This window comes from Pelophylax lessonae (assembly GCF_965119305.1).
Source record: "Pelophylax lessonae genome assembly, chromosome: 4".
Classification (NCBI taxonomy): domain Eukaryota; kingdom Metazoa; phylum Chordata; class Amphibia; order Anura; family Ranidae; genus Pelophylax; species Pelophylax lessonae.
Genome location: NC_138771.1, coordinates 71,083,032 through 71,102,955, shown reverse-complemented (window position 1 = coordinate 71,102,955; position 19,924 = coordinate 71,083,032). Strand labels below are relative to the sequence as shown.

Below are 19,924 nucleotides of genomic sequence, written 5' to 3'. Positions count from 1 at the left end.
ATTAAAAGAATAAATTGTTACATGTGTGACCAGATTTGCAATCTTCTTCAACCTAATAAAACATATTCAGAAAAAAGAAGAACACAAGGGCGCCAGGTCACAAGGTATAAAGTGAACAGCAATGACTTTATTATCCACTTGCCGACTGGTCATGTTGACCGTACTGCGGCAAAGTGACTCGTTCCCATCCAGCGACGTAGACCTACGTCGCTGGACTCCTCCCCTTGTGGGCGGTGCACGCGCGCCGCCGGAGGCTCGCTCCCGCTGTATTCAGTCACAGCGGGAGTTGGGCCAGGGGAGGAGTGGCGGCGATCGCCGCCGCTCTTCCCCGATCGTCGGGGAATCGAGTCTGGAGATCCGCCCGCTTGTGTAAACAAAGCGGGCGGATCTCCTAAGTGACAGGCAGGGACAGATTGCAGAGTTCAGCATAGCTGAACCTGCGATCTGTCCCTGTGTCACTCAGTCACCTCCCCCCACACATGTCAGTAAGCACCAGGCATACATTAACCCCTCCCTCTCCAATAAAATTAACCCCTTCCCTGCCAGTGTCATTTTTACAGTAACAGTGCATATGTATAGCACTGATTACTGCAGTAATGTCACTGGTACCCCCAAAAGCATCAAAAATGTCAGTCAAGGGTCCGATATGTCCGCCGCAATGTCGCAGTCCCGCAAAAAAAATCACAGATCGCCGCCATTACTCTTTCCCTTAGTTAGTAAACGCAATAACATTTGTGCAAACCAATCAAAATATGCTTATTGTGATTTTTTTTACCAAACATAGGTAGCAGAAAATAAATTGGCCAAAAATTTTAAAAAAATTAGATTTTTACATTTTTTTGGGGGGAATTTCATGTAAAAAAAATTTGAAAAATATTGTTATTTTTTCAAAATTTACGCTCTTTTTTTGTTTATAGCGCAAAAAGTAAAAATCGCACAGGTGATCAAATACCACCAAAAGAAAGCTCTGCTTGTGGGAAAAAAAGGACGTAAATTTCGTTTGGGTACGGCTTCGCACGACCGCGCAATTGTCAGTTAAATTTGCACAGTGCCGAATCGCAAAAAGTGGCCTGGACGTAAGACAGCTAAATCCTCCGGTGGTAAAGTGGTTATAGTAACTTACATGTATAAAATCCAAAGTCCAACATCAGCCTGTGCGGTGTCAGGAAGGATCCCTGCAGTGAAGCCAAGTAATGTGTGGTCAGCAGTAGACCCCGGCGGCTGTCCTGTATTATACATGTAAGTTACTATAATGAAGTCATTGCTGTTCACTTTATCCCTTGTGACCTGGCGCCCTTGTGTTCTTTTTTCTGCATGTTTGGAGGGTTTCCCTACCTCTATAGGAGCTGCCGGTCTCAACAGTTTCCCAGCCCTGTTGGACTCTTAAGACTTTCCTACCAGAAGAACTGCTGCTGTTGTTGTCATTGTTCCCCTTTGTTCATATGGACAACACACAGTGGATATTGATGGCCCACGGATGAGGTTTTTTCATTTTGTGTTTTTTCCTTTAAATGTTTTGTTCATTATCCACTTCTGATTGCCTGCGAGTATGGTCATTCTTTCCATGTTGTGACAGTGAGCGCTGACTCACTCATCTAGGTCAGTGATTTTGTTTTGTTAATAAAACATATTCTATGTTATTATTACTTATCTTTTGTATGTTTAGATTTATATTATCTAATGCACATATGTCAAACACAAGGCCCGCGGGCCGAATCTGGCCTTCCAGGTTTTGTCATGTGGCCCTCATACCCAGTTTTGCAGCCAGAGTGTGGCAGAAATCCATTCTGCCACCTCCAACTTTCACCCTCCACTTACGCTCCCTACAAGGTGAGGCAAAGTCTCCTATAAAGGGAGGTACTAGAGCCAGGCAAGGTCGGAGAGAGATGCAAGGAAGCTTCGGGGAGGGGTTGGGCTTTCACTCTGTGCATAGCACACCCCTAAATCGTGCACTTTATACACAGCACACCCCTGAACTTTGCATGTAACACACTCCTGAACCTTGCACTCTATGCATAGCGCACTCCTGAACCCTGCACTCTGTACACAGTGCACATCTGAGCTCTGCACTCTGTACGTAATGTACTCTTGAACCCAGCACTTTTTATGTATCGCACCCTAGATACAACCGACCCTTATAAGGCAACCATACTGCTAATGCGGCTTGTGATGAAATGGAGTTTGACACCCCTGATCTAATGGTATTAATAAAGTGTAACATGTGCAGACAGTTGTAACACATTAGATTTACTAACATACTTTCACATTAGAACGTTGATAGTTGATATTTCAATAGATGCTGCAAGCAGTGTCCCAGTGTGACATCTTGTTAACAAATTTGTCACTTGGAGTGTAGAAGACACTTGAAGGATACAATGTGTCAGGATCGTGGCAAATGCTTGTTAAAACACGTTCAAAATGTTCAATGGTATCTAGTGGTGAGCTGACTCGCCTTGCTTGTTTCTAAGATTGTTTTAGAGGCGTTTTTTTTTTAAATAAAATCACATTGTATACTCACCTGCTCTGTGCAGTGCGTTTACAAAGAGCAGGCCGAATCTTCCTACAGACTCTCAATCAGCTGTCTGTCTACACCTCCCATACAGACAGATGGATACTGAAGTCCAGGAAGAATCAATGAACTACGTGAGCACTTGACAGCGCCCTCGCAGTTCACCAAGAATTATAACCCGTCTGCCGCGGTGAAGATGGTACTTGTAGTTCATTTATTCTCAGAACTCTGTGATTGAGTGATACGGCTGTGAGGGCAGAGCCACGGATAGCTGCACTGTTTTCAAATTGTGACAGTGGGTGGGGGGGGGCTAAGATCCCCGATCCACTGTCACAATGAGGGATTGGAATGAGGGTGGGGGTGAAGGAAGGTGCATTATTTTAACATGTCACACACTCTAAATACGGATGCAACATGTAACATGTGACACCATCCTTTAAGGTAAAAAACGTTTTACCTTTAGAACCACTTTAAATATATAAACTACAATTATCTAAACCTAAACTCTCTACATCAAAATTAACTATTTTTTCCGGTACGGCTCTGACGCATCGTCACTTTCGGTTGCACTTTCTGGTTTGATAGTGGAACGCACGCTACATGCGGCGTCCACCACCATTGTGATACATTGCGAATCCTTCATATATGTTTGTGAGTATGTTTTTATTATGTTTTTTCGGTAATAAACCGTCTTAAACATACTTCACTATATGCGGTCCTTTTGTTTTTCAACTTGGTATCTGTGGAGGAGACTTGAACCTGTTCTATCTGAGGATATACAACGTTAACTTGTGGCATTCCATTGAAGAAGGCTGGGTGAAATATTCTCATTGAAATTTCAAGCTATATCATTCTACCATTGCGGTGAGTGGGGAACCGAGAGGGGTCACCGTCACCTGGAGCACTTTATATCGTTTTTATCTGCACTGAAGCACTTTTCTTTGGAATTTGATCACTTTTAAAAAGGACTTGTTACTTATTATTTATATGCTATTTTATGAATGTTTCACAATATTATATTTCACTTTATGTATGTTTTTATGCTAGCGCTGTTTTAAATTTGATTATATATCTCACCTAAGTTTTTACCACAGCAGCTGCATCACTTATATATTTTTCTATAGATTTTCCATATATTTTTACAATATTTTATATATATATATTTATATTTTGTCACTTGCACATATATATCTTCACTATTTTATTGTACCACAAGCGCGGGATTTAATTTAAAGTTTACAATTGAAAACTTACCAAGACATGGCCGTCCACCAAAACTGACAGGCCAGGCAAGGAGAACATTCATCAGAGAAGCAGCCAAGAGGCCCATGGTAACTCTGGAGTTGCTGCAGAGATCCACAGCTCAGGTGGGAGAATCAGTCCACAGGAAAATCTATTGATCATGCACTCCACAATTCTGGCCTTTTTTAACCACTTCAACCCTGCTCACATTGCTGCTACTGCGGCAATGTGGCACGATCCCGTCCAGCGACGTAGACTTACGTCGCTGGACTCCGCCCCTTGTGGGCGGCGCTCGCGCGCCGCCGGAGGCTCGCTCCCGCTGTGTTCAGTCACAGCGGGAGTCGGGCCAAGGGAGGAGCAGCGGCGATCGCTGCTGCTCTGCCCCGATCGTCGGGGAATCGAGTGAGGAGATCCGCCCGCTTGTGTAAACAGAGCGGGCGGATCTCCTAAGTGACAGGGACTGACAGATCGGAGTGTTCAGCATAGCTGAACATCCGATCTGTCCTTCTGTCACTCAGTCACCTCCCCCCCCACACGTCAGTAAGCACCAGGCATACATTAACCCCTCCCTCTCCAATAAAATTAACCCCTTCACTGCCAGTGTCATTTTTACAGTAACAGTGCATATATATAGCACTGATTACTGCAGTAATGTCACTGGTACCCCCAAAAGTGTCAAATGTCAGTCAAGGGTCAGATCTGTCCGCCGCAATGTCGCAGTCCCGCAAAAAAAATCGCAGATCGCCACCATTACGCGTTAAAAAAAAAAACACCAAAAATGACAGAAATCTTTCCCTTTGTTAGTAAACGCAATAACTTTTGCGCAAACCAATCAAAATACGCTTATCGTGATTTTTTTTACCAAACATAGGTAGCAGAAAACAAATTGGCCAAAAATTTAAAAAAATTTTGATTTTTACATTTTTTTGGGGGGGATTTCATATAAAAAAAATGTTAAAAATATTGTTATTTTTTCAAAATAAACGCTCTTCTTTTTGTTTATAGCGCAAAAAGTAAAAAGCGCACAGGTGATCAAATACCACCAAAAGAAAGCTCTGTCTGTGGGAAAAAAAGGACGTAAATTTCGTTTGGGTACGGCGTCGCACGACCGCGCAATTGTCAGTTAAAGTCGCACAGTGCCGAATCGCAAAAAGTGGCCTGGACGTAAGACAGCAAAATCCTCCGGTGGTAAAGTGGTTAAAAGATTGTCAAGAAGAAAGCCCATGTTGAAAGAAAGCCATAAGCAGTCCCGTTTGTAAAAAGCCATGTGGGGGACACAGCAAACATGTGGAAGAAGGTGCTCTGGTCAGATGAGACCAAAATTTGAACTTTTTGGCCTAAAAGAAAAACACCATGTGTGGTGGAAAACTAACACTGCACATCACCCTGAACACACCATCCCCACCGTGAAACATGGTGGTTGCAGCATCATGTGGTGGGGATGCTTCTCCTCAGCAGGGACAGGGAAGCTGATCAGAGTTGATGGGTAGATGGATGGAGGGCAATCTTAGAAAAAACCTGTTAGAGTCTGCAAAAGACATGAGACTGGGGCGGAGGTTCACCATACAGCCAGAGCTACAATGGATGGTTTTGATCAGGGGTCTTCAAACTATGGCCCTCCAGTTGTTTAGGAACTACAATTCCCATCATGCCTGGTCATGTCTGTGAATGTTAGAGTTTTACAATGCCTCATTGGATGTGTAATCTCGCAACAGCTGGAGGGCCGTAGTTTGAGGATCCCCGGTTCAGATCAAAGCACATTCATGTGTTGGAGGCCCAGTCAAAGTCGAGACCTAAATCCAATTAAAATTCTGTGGCAAGACTTGAAAATTGCTGTTCACAGATGCTCTCCATCCAATCTGACAGAGCTTGAGCTCTTTTGCAAAGAGGAATGGGCAAAAAATTCATTCTCTAGATGTACTAAGGGACTTAATTTTTTTTACACCCAAATGCAGTGATTTAAAGCAGATTCGGACTGAGAGTGCTCTAGAACAGTTCACATAGACAATCATACTGTTTGAGTTGTCCTTACATTTCCTGCAATTATGCAAAACAAGAAAATAGGCACTTATATTACATCAATCACTTTTCTATTTCAAGCTGAGGTTTAGCTAAACTTGTTTTTCACTACAGTTTTCATTATATTTCTTACCTATAATGAATAATGTCCCGCAATGTTTAGGCTGCTGGATTTACTATGAATTGCAGCCTCTGTGATATGACCCCCTGTCAGAACTGGTGCATGTAAGCAGATATGCATTAGGTTGGTCATACACAATTGTAATTCCTAGGGAGTGTAAAGGCTAGTACACATCCTCCGATTTTTCTCTCTCATGTTTAGCGGTCATAACTGTTTTTAGTTGACAGTGCATAATCTTCACGAAATTCTTTGTCCGATTTTTTCTTTTTGGGACATTTGTTCCTAGACTTCCGGGTCGTCAGCAACTTCAGATCATGCGCGGTCTTTCATATCCGATTTTTCACGGACGTACTGCATACACATTAAATGAAAATTGGTCGTCTGGGGATAGAAGATAATAATTTTGGTGTTTGTCCCTCCGTTTTTTTTCGTTGAAAATGTCAGCATCGGCTGCTGAAAGCCGTGTACACTCTAGCCGAAAATCGTACGATTTTACCTCGGACGGGAATTTTCGGGAAATTTTCTACTAGTCTGTATCCTACTTAAGGGTCTAGCTGATAAGATGCCAGTGGGGGAATTTACTAACAATGGAGCAGACAGAATCTGGAGCCATCACATGCCTGACGAAGGGGTCCTGTGCGGCTCCGAAACGTTGCACTATTTTTGATGTGATCGTAACTTCAATAAAGTTTTGGACTGCTTTTGCAAGAGCCTTGGTGTGCTGGCAAATATGTATTTATTTGTAACTAATCCAGTTGCCAACTGGTGATCGCTTCAGCACCCAACATACACGAGCCTACAAACCAGGAAGGTGTGCGATAGGAATATGAACTATATAGAATCTGGAGCCAGCCGTATATGGTCAACAATCAGCTCTTTAATTTTTAAAGTGAAATTAAGCCTATCAATTTAACAATTTAAAACAACTGTTACATTCCCTGTATGCTGGGAATGCTAACTGTCACAATTCTTGTGCTCTCAACCAAACCGTCAAACCATCTTATAGCTGGAGTCATAACTTATCATATGTGGAACACCATAGCAATTGCAGATCAAACAGAGGCTAAGATGGCAGCCTCCATGGCTGAAAAAGATAGGAGGGTTTAGTTCCACTTTAACTGAACAAGCTGAAGTTAGAAACAGATTATTTTCCATGCACAGCGGCTCCACCATCTGCCTGCTCTAGGGTTAGTTTATCCCCCCCCCCCCAATACTTGAACTGCTTTGGTAGGCTCTTAAATTCCAGAAATGTTGTTACATTTAAATAATTTACTTTTGAAGACTTTTCGCCCAGTAGCATGATCAAATATTGTCTTTGCAACCCAGATTTTAACTTGGTTTATTTATTGTAGTGCATTTCACCTTTGTGGTTAACCTTTTAGAAAACATTTTTTGTTATAGATCCTGAATGCTTCTTAGAAAGTGTAAAGCTGGGTATGCACAGGTAGTTTTTTTTGATTCACCCAGTGGGTTGAACAAAAAAAGTTAATCAGGTCTCCGCATTAACACAATGATCCCGCTGGGCTATTGTATTCGGTCAGAGGGTACTACACAGATCAGCGCTTGCAGCCATTGGCTACAAGTTCTGATTGAATGCTGGTTTTCCAACATGACTGTTCAACAGAAGTCAGTCATTAGACAGGTTTCTGTTGAATAGACAGCAGTACCCACCTACCCTGTGTGCTGGGCTATGTAGATTGTTGCAAGGCTTTAATTATTTGATCAACAAAAATTAAAGAGACAATTAAAGGATATCTAAACCCAAGAACAAAAATTTAATGCATTGCCTCTTACCTTTCCTTAGATGAGATGGCTGAAATATTTTTTTTTTACCAACCTTCTTTATTTTCACTTGGTGATCCCACCATCAACACACCAGTCCTAGGGTACCAAACAGTGGCGGCTAGTGCTCAATTTTCTTTGGGGGGGGGGCGCCCCACGCCCCCCAGCCAGCCAACCACATAACCCACCACCCGTTACTGGAACGATCGATCGATCGCCCGTCAGGCCCCCTGCCAGCCCATGACTTACCCCATGCAGGTGGCGGCTTCTCCCCCTGCGTCTTGTCCGGAGTTCCAGCTGTTGCTTCTCCTCCCGGCCATTCAGGTCTTAGGACTCCTGGCTAATCGGGACTCAGGACCCGCTTCCTGATTGGCCGTGAGCAGAAACAGGAAGACCTTAGCGAATATTAATTTGCTAATGTCACACAACCGGGTGGGCTTTGGGTGCAGTGCTCTGCGCCCCAAAACTACCCTTTTTTGAAGCCAATTAGAATCTCCGGCTCTAAACATGTGCTTTAAAAAAAAATTGGAATCCATGTGTCTGGCGCCCTGCATATAGATTAGGGTCTGGGTGCATGGATTAGGGGGGCACCGCCTGTGCGCCCTGTATGGATGGGCCGCAACTGGTGAAAACTGCATTGTATCTAGGAGAAGCAGCATTGCCACTCTAGTAAGGAAGAATGTTAGTACTATATAACACCTCTCCCTCTCCATAATATTCCTTCCTTGCATTCACTAGTTTAAAATCCAACCCCCACTTCAAAATAATTGGATACGACTGAGGAGAAGAATAAAGTTATCTCATATGATAATTCAGAGTGCATTTGCTCATATAACACCTAAGGCAGTAGCAGATCTGAATGAACTCAGGTATAAACACAGTGGAGGAGATTTACTAAACCTGAAGAGTGCAAAATCTGGTGCAGCTGTGCATTAGCCAATCAGCTTCTAACTTCAGCTTGCTCAATTAAGCATTGGCAATAAATCTTGGAAGCTGATTGGTTTCTTTGCAGAGCTGCAACAGATTTTGCATGCTCCAGTTTTAGTAAATAACCCCCTCTGTATCTAATCCATTTGTCACACACAATATGACTTTCAGTAATTGTCAGTTCTTGACATTTTTATGCACAGTGGTTCCTGAAGACGGTTTATAAAAAGAACACTTTACAAAAGAGAGCATGTCTTTATTTGTATTGGCACAGCGTGCACACAGAAAGGCATTACATTATACATAACAGATGCTGTACATCATTTTACCAGTGTAAAAATCATTGTCACCAAGTCTCTTTCCAGATCTTGTGCTGGTGCTCAGCCCTGTCACTTCTGCAGTTCGTCTTTGGGTTTTGAGATTTGCCTTATAAACACTTTAGTAGGAAGAAATTGCAAACAGCACCTCTAGGACAGTTACATAATTTTCCAATCCTGGAAGCCTTCCTTACTGCACACTGCTCACCTACATCACACTGGAAAAGAAAGAGAGACATGTCACTCAAGATTTCACTACAGATGCATAAATTCATTGTTACTGTGCAGATTAAATATTATGCTTATTTGTCACCTAACACATCAGTCAGAGCTTTACTTGTAACATCTCTTGTCATATATGTTTGTATACAGTATGAATACATACAGATACTTCTAGTGGTGAATGAATACCTGTTGAGTCACCAGCATGGTGAATAATGCATACGAATAGAAAATCCTAAATGGCTATCATGGTGCATACAAATGGCAATTAAACACATTTTTAAATCTAATACAAATAAATATGTTTGGAGAGGCAGCTGATTAAATAAATACATATAAAAACACAGCAAAACAATGACTTCTGCTTGGGGAAGCATATTTAGAAAATATACAGTTCTGCATCCTTTTTATTGCAAAATAAGTGCATCTGATTTAGACTGGTGCAAAGTTTGCAGAAATGTTATAGTGTGGTCTTTGTAGTCATGCTGATTTGCTTAATTGGAGTTCTGTCCATACAGAGACACTCTATTCTTTGATGACATAATTCCAGAGATTGTTGATCCAGAGAATATCTAATTGCCTTGGGGGACCAGGAAGGAATTACCCCCCACTCCCCAAAATTGGGTCATGCTTTCTAGGATTTTTATCTTTTCTTTTTAATTGGTATCACTAGATGGACTTCTGTATTTTTAGCCTATGAAACTATGTGTAACTACAATTAACTGGAGCAATGGGAAACATTAAGGGTTTGATTTACTAAAACTGGAGAATGCAAAATCTGGTGCAGCTCTGCATAGAAACCAATCAGCTTCAAGTTTTTTTTTTTTTTTTTTTTGTCAAAGCCTACTTGAACAAGCTAATGTTAGAAGCTGATTGGCTACTGTGCACAGCTGCACTAGATTTTTCACTTTCCAATTTTAGTAAATTAACCCCAATGTGCCTATCCTTTAATATAAAATTACAGCCTAATTTTCATTATGTTAAAACAATATGAAACTTTCTATTGTATTTACCAAAATATGGCATATTACCTTACTTGTAATCTAGCAAGTGGAAAACTATGTAACAAGTAGAGAAATGTTTCTTGCTTTATGCACAACTATGCAGTGTTTGAATGTCAGGATACAAAAGTAGCATGCCTAAGAATACTTAAATTGACAATTGTAATACTATTCTACACATACAGTATATCAGTGGCTAATATATTACTTTAACACAAAGGTTAGATTTGAGCTCACTTACCACTGGTACTTGTCCGAATTTCTTTTCCCAGGAAGGCACTCGTTTACTTTGTAACTTCTCCAGGACTTCCTGCAGAGCCCCCAGCTGCAAAACATATACATTATCCTACATTGTTACCTTGTCTAAACCACACAAGAACTAGGCACTATAACACAAAGAGAGATACAGGTGGCTGCTTGGTTGTTCTGGAACTAGGAGTCCCAGAAAAGTGGAGCCACAGATTTAAAACTATTGCAAAAAAAAAAAAAAAAAAGTATTTTGAAAGCTGCAGCCAATTAGCAATGGTAGAAGTCCCACTTTGATCTGGTCTGGTTGTTCTGTAACTACAAGTCTCAGAAGTGTGGAGCCACAGATTGCAAGCCATTGCAGTAAAATAATCTCCTGCAAACTGTGGTCAACCAGCTGTTGCAAATGTCCCACCTTGACCTGGTCTGGTTGTTTTGGCACAACAAGTCCCAGAAAAGTGAAGGCACAGATTGCAAACCATCACAGTTAAAACCGTTTGGAAGCTGTGGTCATCCAGCTGTTGTAGAAGTTCCAACCTGCCCTTATCTTGTTTTTAACTGGAACTACAAATTCCAGAAAATGGAGCCACAGATTGCAAGCAATTGCAGTAAAATAATCTGCAAGCTGTGGTCAACCAGCTGTTGCAAATGTCCCACCTTGACCTGGTCTGGTTGTTCTGCCACTACATGTCCCTGAAAAGTGGAGCCACAGATTGCAAACCATCACAGTAAAAAAAAAAATAATAATAACAAAATTAATTTGTAGACTGTGACCACCCAACTGTTGTAGAAGTTCCAACCTTTCTTTTTTTTTTTTTAACTGGAACTACAAATCCCAGAAAAGTGGAGCTACCAAACCATTGCAGTGGGGAAAAAATAATAATTTGGAAGCTGTGTCCACCCCGCTGTTATAAAAATCCCTCCTTAACCTTTTCTGGTTGTTCTGGAACTACAAGTCCCAGAAAAGTGGAGACACAGATTGCAAGCCATTGCAGTAAAATCATCTGCAAGCTGTGGTCAACCAGCTGTTGCAAACGTCCCACCTTGACCTGGTCTGGTTGTTCTGGCACTACAAGTCCCAGAAAAGTGGAGCCACAGATTACACACCATTGTAGTAAAAACAAACAAATCTCAATAATTTGGAAGCTGTGTCTATCCAGCTATTGTAAAAATCCCTCCTTGACTTCATCTGGTTGTTCTGGAACTACAAGTCTCAGAAAATTGGAGCCACAGCTTTCAAACCATCACAATAAAATAAATATTTTTGCAAGCTGCGTCCACCTAGCTGTTGTACAAATCCCTCTTTGACCTCATATAGTTGTTCAAAAACTACAAGTCCCAGAAAAGTGGAACCACAGATTACAAACCATTGCAAAAAAAAAATAATCTACAAGCTGTGGTCAACCAGCTGTTTTAAATGTCCCACCTTGACCTGATCTGGTTGTTCTGGCACTACAAGTGCCAGAAAAGTGAAGCCATAGATTGCAAACCATCACAGTAAAAAAAAAATAATTATTATTTGCAAGCTGTGGCCACCCAGCTGTTATAGAAGTTCCAGCCTTTCCTTTTTTTTATTTGGAACTACAAATCCCAGAAAAGTGGAGCCACAGATCACAAACCAATGTAGTGAAAGAAGAAGAAAAAAAAATATTTGAAAGCTGTTTCCACCCAGCTGTTGTAAAAATCCTCCCCCTCCTCGACCTCATCTAGTTGTTCTGGAACTACAGACTACAGACTACAGTCTCAGAAAATTGGAGCCACAGATTGCAAACCATCGCAATAAAATAATAATGTTGCAAGCTGCGTCCTCCTATCTGTTGTAAAAGTCCCTACATGACCTTGTCTGGTTGTTCTGGAACTACAAGTCCCAGAAAAGTTGAGCCACGCATTGTAAACCATTGCAATAAAAAAATCATATTCACATTGTATTCACCCAGCTGTCGTAAAAAGCCCTCCTTGACCTCATCTGGTTGTTCTGGAACTACAAGTCTCAACTAAATTGGAGCCACAGATTGCAAACCATTGCAAAAAAAAAAAAAATACAGTAATCATTTTGCAAGCTGTGTCCACCTAGCTGTTGTAAAAGTCCCTCCTTTACCTTGTCTGGTTGTTCTGGAACTACAAGTGCCAGAAAAGTTGAGCCACAGATTGCAAACCATTTCAGTAAAATAATAATTCCCACCCGCAGCTGTTAAAAAAGTCCCACCTTGACCTCATATGGTTGTTTTGATAGTACAAGTCCTAGAAAAGTGGAGTCACATTTTTACCCCCCTCAGCTTTTGTAGAAGTCCCACCTTGTTAGACCCCCATAACTGACAAGTTGCAATGGAACCATGGGCTCCATAGATTGAGATTACTCACCAGTTCTTTCTCACTGGAAGGGATGGCATCTTTTGGGTAGAAGTCTCGGAGTGCCCTGGTCTCCAGGTCTGAGCTGTCATCATCCTGTGCACAGACAGCGCTAATGATAAGGAGAAGCAGACAGCTCCCTAGAGTGAGTGCGCGCAGCCTGGAGCTGTCCATGGTGCTGAGCCCCGACAATAACCCGACAATAGACTTCCACTTGCAGCTGGTGCGCAAACACAGGAAAGCAACGGTCGGGGGGCAGTTATGTTGTAGAACGGTTAAAGCTCCCTATTTATCTCTTCCACTGGGATGTATGTTATTTTATTTGATGAGATCCTCCCATCATGACGCCAGTAAGAAGCGTGGGGGATGAAGCAGAAATCAGACAGATCCTTGTACTGGTGGAGCCTTTTGTTCAAGCAATCAATCAACATCCCCAGGCAATGCTGCCATGGCACAGAGGGCATGGAAGACTTATGTTTCCTCTCTGATACTTCAAAGCAATTTAATTTTACTGTGAGAACTTTGTCAGACTGCATTTCCATCAGTTCTGCTCAGACTCCTAGGAAGCCTGAATATTCTAAATCCACATTTAAATAGAGTTCCTAGGGCAAATGGAAGCGTGAATACACATAGATCATGATTATTACATGCATCCAGCAGTTATTGCTTTGCCATATTAAATATCACGATGCTAACAACATAAATAACAAATGAATGCCCTGCAGCTGCAAGAGGTTGTGTAGCAGAAAAAAAACACATTTATAACCTTATCCTATCAGATGATTCATTTATTACCAGTGTCAGATGCCTTTTATTATCTTCAGGCTATCTGCTGTGGAATTACAGGTTACAACATGTCCTGTCACTTTTTAAATTCACATCTTTAATGGATTTTGTAGTTCTATCATGACTGTTAAGGTGCATTTTGGTTGCTTGACTCATCCATTTAGCCTATTACCTGATTATGGAGGAGTGCAGGTCAGATTTATTAAAGCGGAAGAAAACCCAAAGGCATAATTTGTATCTATAGGGGGCTGGAGGGGCGGCTGCCCTGGGCACTGTGGTATCATGTGAGCACAACAAGGAGATCGGGGGAGGTGATTTGTATTGGAAGGGGGAATTTGGGGGGGGGGGCGGCAGCAGAGGGTATTGTTCTATTTGGGGAAATTTTGGGGGTGGGAGTTGCTAAGAATGGTGATTGAGGGGGATTTGTGTTGGGGGAAAGATTCATGCTGGGAGGAAGGATTTGAAGTGGGGGGGGGATGTGTACTAGGAGGGGTGATTTTAGGGGTAAAGAATTTGTGCTAAGAGGAGTGAATTTTGTTTGGGGCGGGGGGGGGCAAAGATTTGTGCTGGGAGGGGTGATTTCAGCAGGAGGCAGCGTTGTACTGGGAGGAGAGGACATTTATGCTTAGGGGTAAGCATGCAGTTTAGGCTCAGTGTTTTTGTGGGGGGTATTTTTGCTGAAACATATTGCTTGGCATGTTCGCCCTGGGCTCTAGATGACCTTGTTCCAGCACTGCCTATAAGTAAGCCTATAATAAGGCTTACCTATAGGTACTGTAAATATCTACAAATCATGCACCGTTTATGAGATTTTTATATTACATGCAGTTCCTTCAGCTGCCTGTGCCATGAATGATGGCTCCCCTGCGCATGTGCAGGAGTGACATCATTGCGGCTCCAGCCAATTACACAGCCGGAGTCCGCGGACCCAGAAGGAAGACAGGTGAAGATGGATGCTGCCTCCAGCTGGAGGGCTTCCTTTTCAGGTAAGTTTCACATAAAGTGCTAGGATGCGAAGCAAAAACAAAACATAGCCAATAAAAAACAAAATTCTTCCTAAATTTAGACCAATATGTATTCTGCTACATGTTTTTGAAAAAAAATCCCAATAAGCATATATTGATTTGTTTATGCGAACATTATAGCATCTACAAACTATTGGATATATAATGGAATTTTTTTTTATACTAGTAGTGGCGGTGATATTGCGGACAACCAGACAATAACTGACACAATCAGACACTAACTGACCCTTTTGATACTTTGTGGGAACTAGTGACACTAATACAGTGATCAGTGCTACAAATATGCACTGTCACTATACTAAGGGCACTGGCTAGGAAGGGGTTAAACATCTTAAACATCTAGGGTGATCAAAGGGTTAACTGTGTACCTATCCAGTGGCAGCACTAATACGTCTATTTCCCAAAGACAACCTCTGGATATGACGCTGAGCAGGTGCACTCAACTTCTTTGGTTGACCATGGCGAGGTCTGTTCTGAGTGGAACCTGTCCTGTTAAACCGCTGTATGGTCTTGGCCACCGTGCTGCAGCTCAGTTTCAGGGTCTTGGCAATCTTCTTATAGCATATGGCCATCTTTATGTAGAGCAACAATTCTTTTTTTTTCAGATCCTCAGAGAGTTCTTTGCCATGTTGAACTTCCAGTGACCAGTATGAGAGAGTGAGAGCGATAACAGCAAATTTAACACACCTGCTCCCCATTCAAACCCTTTCACCCTAACGAGTCACATGACATCGGGGAGGGAAAATGGCTAATTGGGCACTGGGAGCTACAGTTTATTGAGGGAACCATGAATGCCAACATATACTGTGACAAACTGAAGAAGAGCATGATCCTCTCCCTTCGGAGCCTGGGCCGCAGGGCAGTATTCAAACATGATAACGACCCCAAACACACCTCCAAGACGACCACTTCCTTGCTAAAGAAGCTGAGAGTAAAGCTGAGGAACTGGCCAAGCATGTCTCCACTCTCCAGACGTAAACCCTATTAGGCATCTGTGGGGCATCCTCAAATGGAAGGTGGAGGAGCACAAGGTCTCTAACATCCACCAGCTCTGTGATGGAGCAGTAGAAGAGGACTCCAGTGGCAACCTGTGAATCTCTGGTGAACTCCATGCCCAAGAGGGTTAAGGCAGTGCTGGAAAATAATGGTGGCCACACAAAATATTGACAATTTGGGCCCAATCTGGACATTTTCTCTTAGGGGTGTACTCACTTTTGTTGCCAGCGGTTTAGACATTAATGGCTGTGTGTTGAGTTATTTTAAATGGACGGCAAATTTACACTGTTATACAAGCTGTACACTCACTACTTTACATTGTAGCAAAGTATAATTTCTTCAGTGTTGTCACATGAAAAGATATAATAAAATATTTACAAAAATGTGAGGGGTGTACTCACTTTTGTGAGATATTGTATATATACGTGATCTGGCGTACAGCTGCTGCCCTGTAGCAGGAACCTGCTATAGGGCTCTCAGCAAGTGGTTAAAGACAAATAGCCTGTTCACTTTGCAAGGACATTTTCCCATAGCTTAGTGATTGTGGTGAAAATTTACTTTGCAAAGAGTACTCAATCATGTGCAGGGAAATAGACTGAAAGAAGCATTTTTGCTTACACATTGATTGGATCATTACACACATGATTGGATGATGGACGTTAGCAGAGCTTCACTTCATTTACCAAGCTAAGAGAAAATTCCCTTGCAAAGTGAACAGCCTATTTGCCTTTATTAAAACAACCCCTGTAACTCTCCTCCAACTGCACCTGCCTGCTCCATATTGGCACAAATTGACTTGATTTACTAAAGGCAATTGACTATTCAACTTGCAAGGGAAGTTGAACTTTGCAAGGAAATTTTCTTCAGAGCTTGGTGAATGTTGTGAAATTTCACTTTCCAAAGAATACCCAATTGTTTGCAAATAAAATACTTTGCTTGCACGTGATTTGATGGTGGACGTCAGTAGAGCTTCATCTCATTCACTAAGCTTTTCAAAGCGAAAACTTCATTTGCTTTTAGTAAATCAACTCAGCCCCTGTAGCTCTCCTCTGAATACATCTGCTTGCCTCATATTGGCACCATAAGGTTGATTTACTAAAGACAAATATGCTCCTAATACTTCAAAGGAAGTTGCACTTTGCATAGGAAAATTCTACTTTGCAAGAAATAACCAATCATACCTAAGCAAAAATAGAAGAGAAAAAACATAGCATTTCTGCTTGCACGTGATTGCAAGGAAGATTAGATATAAAACAAACAAACAGCATTTTTGCAAGCACATGATTTGATAATGGAAGTCAGGACTCAGCAGAGCTTTTTCTTATTCACTAAGCTCTGGGAGAAATTCTCATGCAAAATGCAACTTCCCTTGCAAATTAACCACTTCAGCCCCGGAAGATTTGGTTGCTCAAAGACCAGGCCATATTTTGCGATTCGGCACTGCGTGGCTTTAACGGACAATTACGCGGTCGTGCGACTCTGTATCCAAATGAAATTGATGTCCTTTTTTTGCCACAAACAGGGCTTTCTTTTGGTGGCATTCGATCACCTGTGTGATTTTTATTTTTTGCGCTATAAACAAAAAAATAGCAACAATTTTGAAAAAATAACAATACTTTTCAAATTTTTTTATATGAAATTCTCAAAAAAAATGTAAAAATCTAAATTTTTTAACATTTTAGGCCAATTTGTTTTCTGCTACATATTTTTGGTAAATTGTTACTAGCTACGGGAAAGATTTATGTCATTTTTATTGTTTTTTTTTTTTTAACTAGTAATGCGGGACTTCAACATTGCGGCGGACAGATCGGACCCCTGACTGACATTTTTGACACTTTTGGGGGTACCGGTGACATTACTACAGTAATTAGTGCTATAAATATGCACTGTTACTGTAAAAATGACACTAGCAGGGAAGGGGTTAACTTTATTTGTGATCAAGGGGTTAAGTGTGTCCCTAGGGGCGTGATTCTAACTGTTAGGGGGCGTGGCTAGTGAAGTAACCACAGAGACATGCAATCCTTTATAGCAGGATCGCATAGCCTCTGTGCTTACTTCAGTGAGAATGACAGACGGCTGTGTTTACATCAGCCGTCGGTCTTTCTCCCTCTCCTGTGGGAGATCGTGAGTGGCCGGCAGCCATCGGAGCCGCCGGTCACACGCGCTGGCTAGGCAGGGAATGAGCAGGGGCGGGAGCGTGCCTCCGGCGGCGCGCGCTTGCCCCCTACAGGCTCTTTGGCAAGCGACGCTTAGGAACCGAGCATAAGGAACAAGCGACCGAGCATAAGGAACAAACTATTCATAGAAAGGGAATACAATAAGACACGTGGCCACTCACTAAAACTAGAGGAAAGGCGGTTTAACCTTAAAGTGCGTAAGGGGTTCTTCACTGTAAGAGCGGTAAGGATGTGGAATTCTCTTCCACAAGCAGTCGTATCAGCGGGGAGCATTGATAGTTTCAAAAAACTATTAGATGGACACCTTAGAGACCACAACATACAGGGGTATACAATGTACGGTTAAAAGCAAACACACACACGCATCATGGGTTGAACTGGATGGACTGATGTCTTTTTTCAACCTCACTAACTATGTAACTATGTAACTATGTAACTATGACGTAGTACTACGTCACTTTGCCTATAAGCGGCTGCGTGCCACAGTAAATATACAGGAGGCGGTCGGCAAGTGGTTAAATTAGTCTTTTTGCCTTTAGTAAATGAACCCCTGTGATTCTCCTCCAACTGCATCTGCCTGCCCCATATTAGCACTATTGGGTTGACTCAATAAACCCAAGAACTTAGAGAATGTCACAACATTTCACTTTGAAAAGATTACCCAATCATGTTCAAGGCAAATAGCACAGTTTTTTTGCTTACACATAATTGGATGATGAATTTAGCAGAGCTTCATCTCATTCACTAAACCAAGGGAAAATTTCCCTTGCATGGTGCGACTTCTCTTACAAAGTAAACAGTATATTTGCTTTTAGTAAATTACCCTCTCTATTATATTCACTGGGGTATGCTATAAGAAAGTAATTGAATGGCATTTTGCAGAGTAGAGTAGGGAGTGGACTGGCCAGAGAAGGATCAAAGTTGGCCAGCTTAAAGATACACTGTATTACCAAAAGTATTGGGACGTCTGCCTTTACACGCACATGAACTTTACTGGCATCCCCGTCTTAGTCCACAAGGTTCAATATTGAGTTGGCCCACCATTTGCAGCTATAACAGCTTCAACTCATCTGGCAAGGTTTAGGAGTGTGTCTATGGGAATGTTTGACCATTCTTCCAAAAGCGGACTTATGAGGTCAGATACTGATGTTGGAGAGAAGCCCTGACTCGTAGTCTGTGCTCTAATTCATCCCAAAGGTGTTCTAATGGGTTGAGGTCAGGACTCTGTGCAGGCAAGTCAAGTTCCTCCACCCCAAACTCTCTCATCCATGTCTTAATGGGCCTTGCTTTGTGCACTGGTGCTCAGTCATGTTGGAACAGGAAGGGGCCATCCCCAAATTTTTCCCACAAAGTTGGGAGCATGAAATTGTCCAAAATATCTTGGTATGCTGACCCCTTAAGAATTCTTTTCACTGGAACTAAGGGGCCAAGCCCAACCCCTGAAAAACAATGTCACTCCATAGTCCCCCCTCCACCAAATGATTTGGATTCCTGACCTCAACCCGATAGAACACCTTTGGGATGAATTAGAGCGGAGACTGCAGGCCAGGCCTTCTCGTCCACATCAGTGCCTGACCTCACAAATGGGCTTCTGGAAGAATGGTCAAACATTCCCATAGTCACACTCCTAAACCTTGTGGACAGCCTTCCCAGAAGAGTTGAAGCTGTTATAGCTGCAAAGCAGAGATGTATAGTAACTAAGTAGAACTACTTCACTACTGTACTTAAGTACCGAAAGGCGGTATCTGTACTTTCCTGGAGTAGAATTTTTTTCTCCTACTTCCACTTTTACTTCACTACATTTTTTCAATGATTTCAATACTTCTACTCCGATATTTTTTTTTTGTGCTGCATAGTTACTCGTTACTATTATAAAAATTACCACTGCCAGAACAGTAGACGGCAGGTTTCATGAAGCTCAAAACATGTGTATTATCAGCGCATATGAAAATAAAAGCTACTGTATGTATAAATAAAAGCTGCATTTGAAATAATAAAAAACGATATGATGTTAAAACTTTTGACTTCTTTCTTTAATAACTACATAACACAGTACTTTTACTTTTACTTTCAGTACTTGAGTAGCAATTTTTTTTTCAAAACTACTTCTACTTTTACTTTCAGTACTTGAGTAGAAACATTTTTAAAAAAACTACTTGCAATACTTAAGTACAAAAAATGTTGAATACTTTAGTACTTCTACTC

General features: G+C 41.8%; 1 protein-coding gene across 1 annotated transcript; it reads right to left on the bottom strand.

The window, feature by feature from the left end:
• Positions 1 to 8,841: 8,841 nt before the first annotated feature.
• Positions 8,842 to 13,072, bottom strand: LOC309553468 (cocaine- and amphetamine-regulated transcript protein-like). Its single transcript, XM_082254673.1, has 3 exons — positions 12,748 to 13,072; positions 10,382 to 10,465; positions 8,842 to 9,135 (listed from the first exon to the last, which is right to left on the bottom strand). The coding sequence occupies exons 1-3, from the start codon at positions 12,907 to 12,909 to the stop codon at positions 9,028 to 9,030; spliced, it is 354 nt and encodes a 117-aa protein (XP_082110799.1). The 5' UTR covers positions 12,910 to 13,072; the 3' UTR covers positions 8,842 to 9,027.
• Positions 13,073 to 19,924: the final 6,852 nt, after the last annotated feature.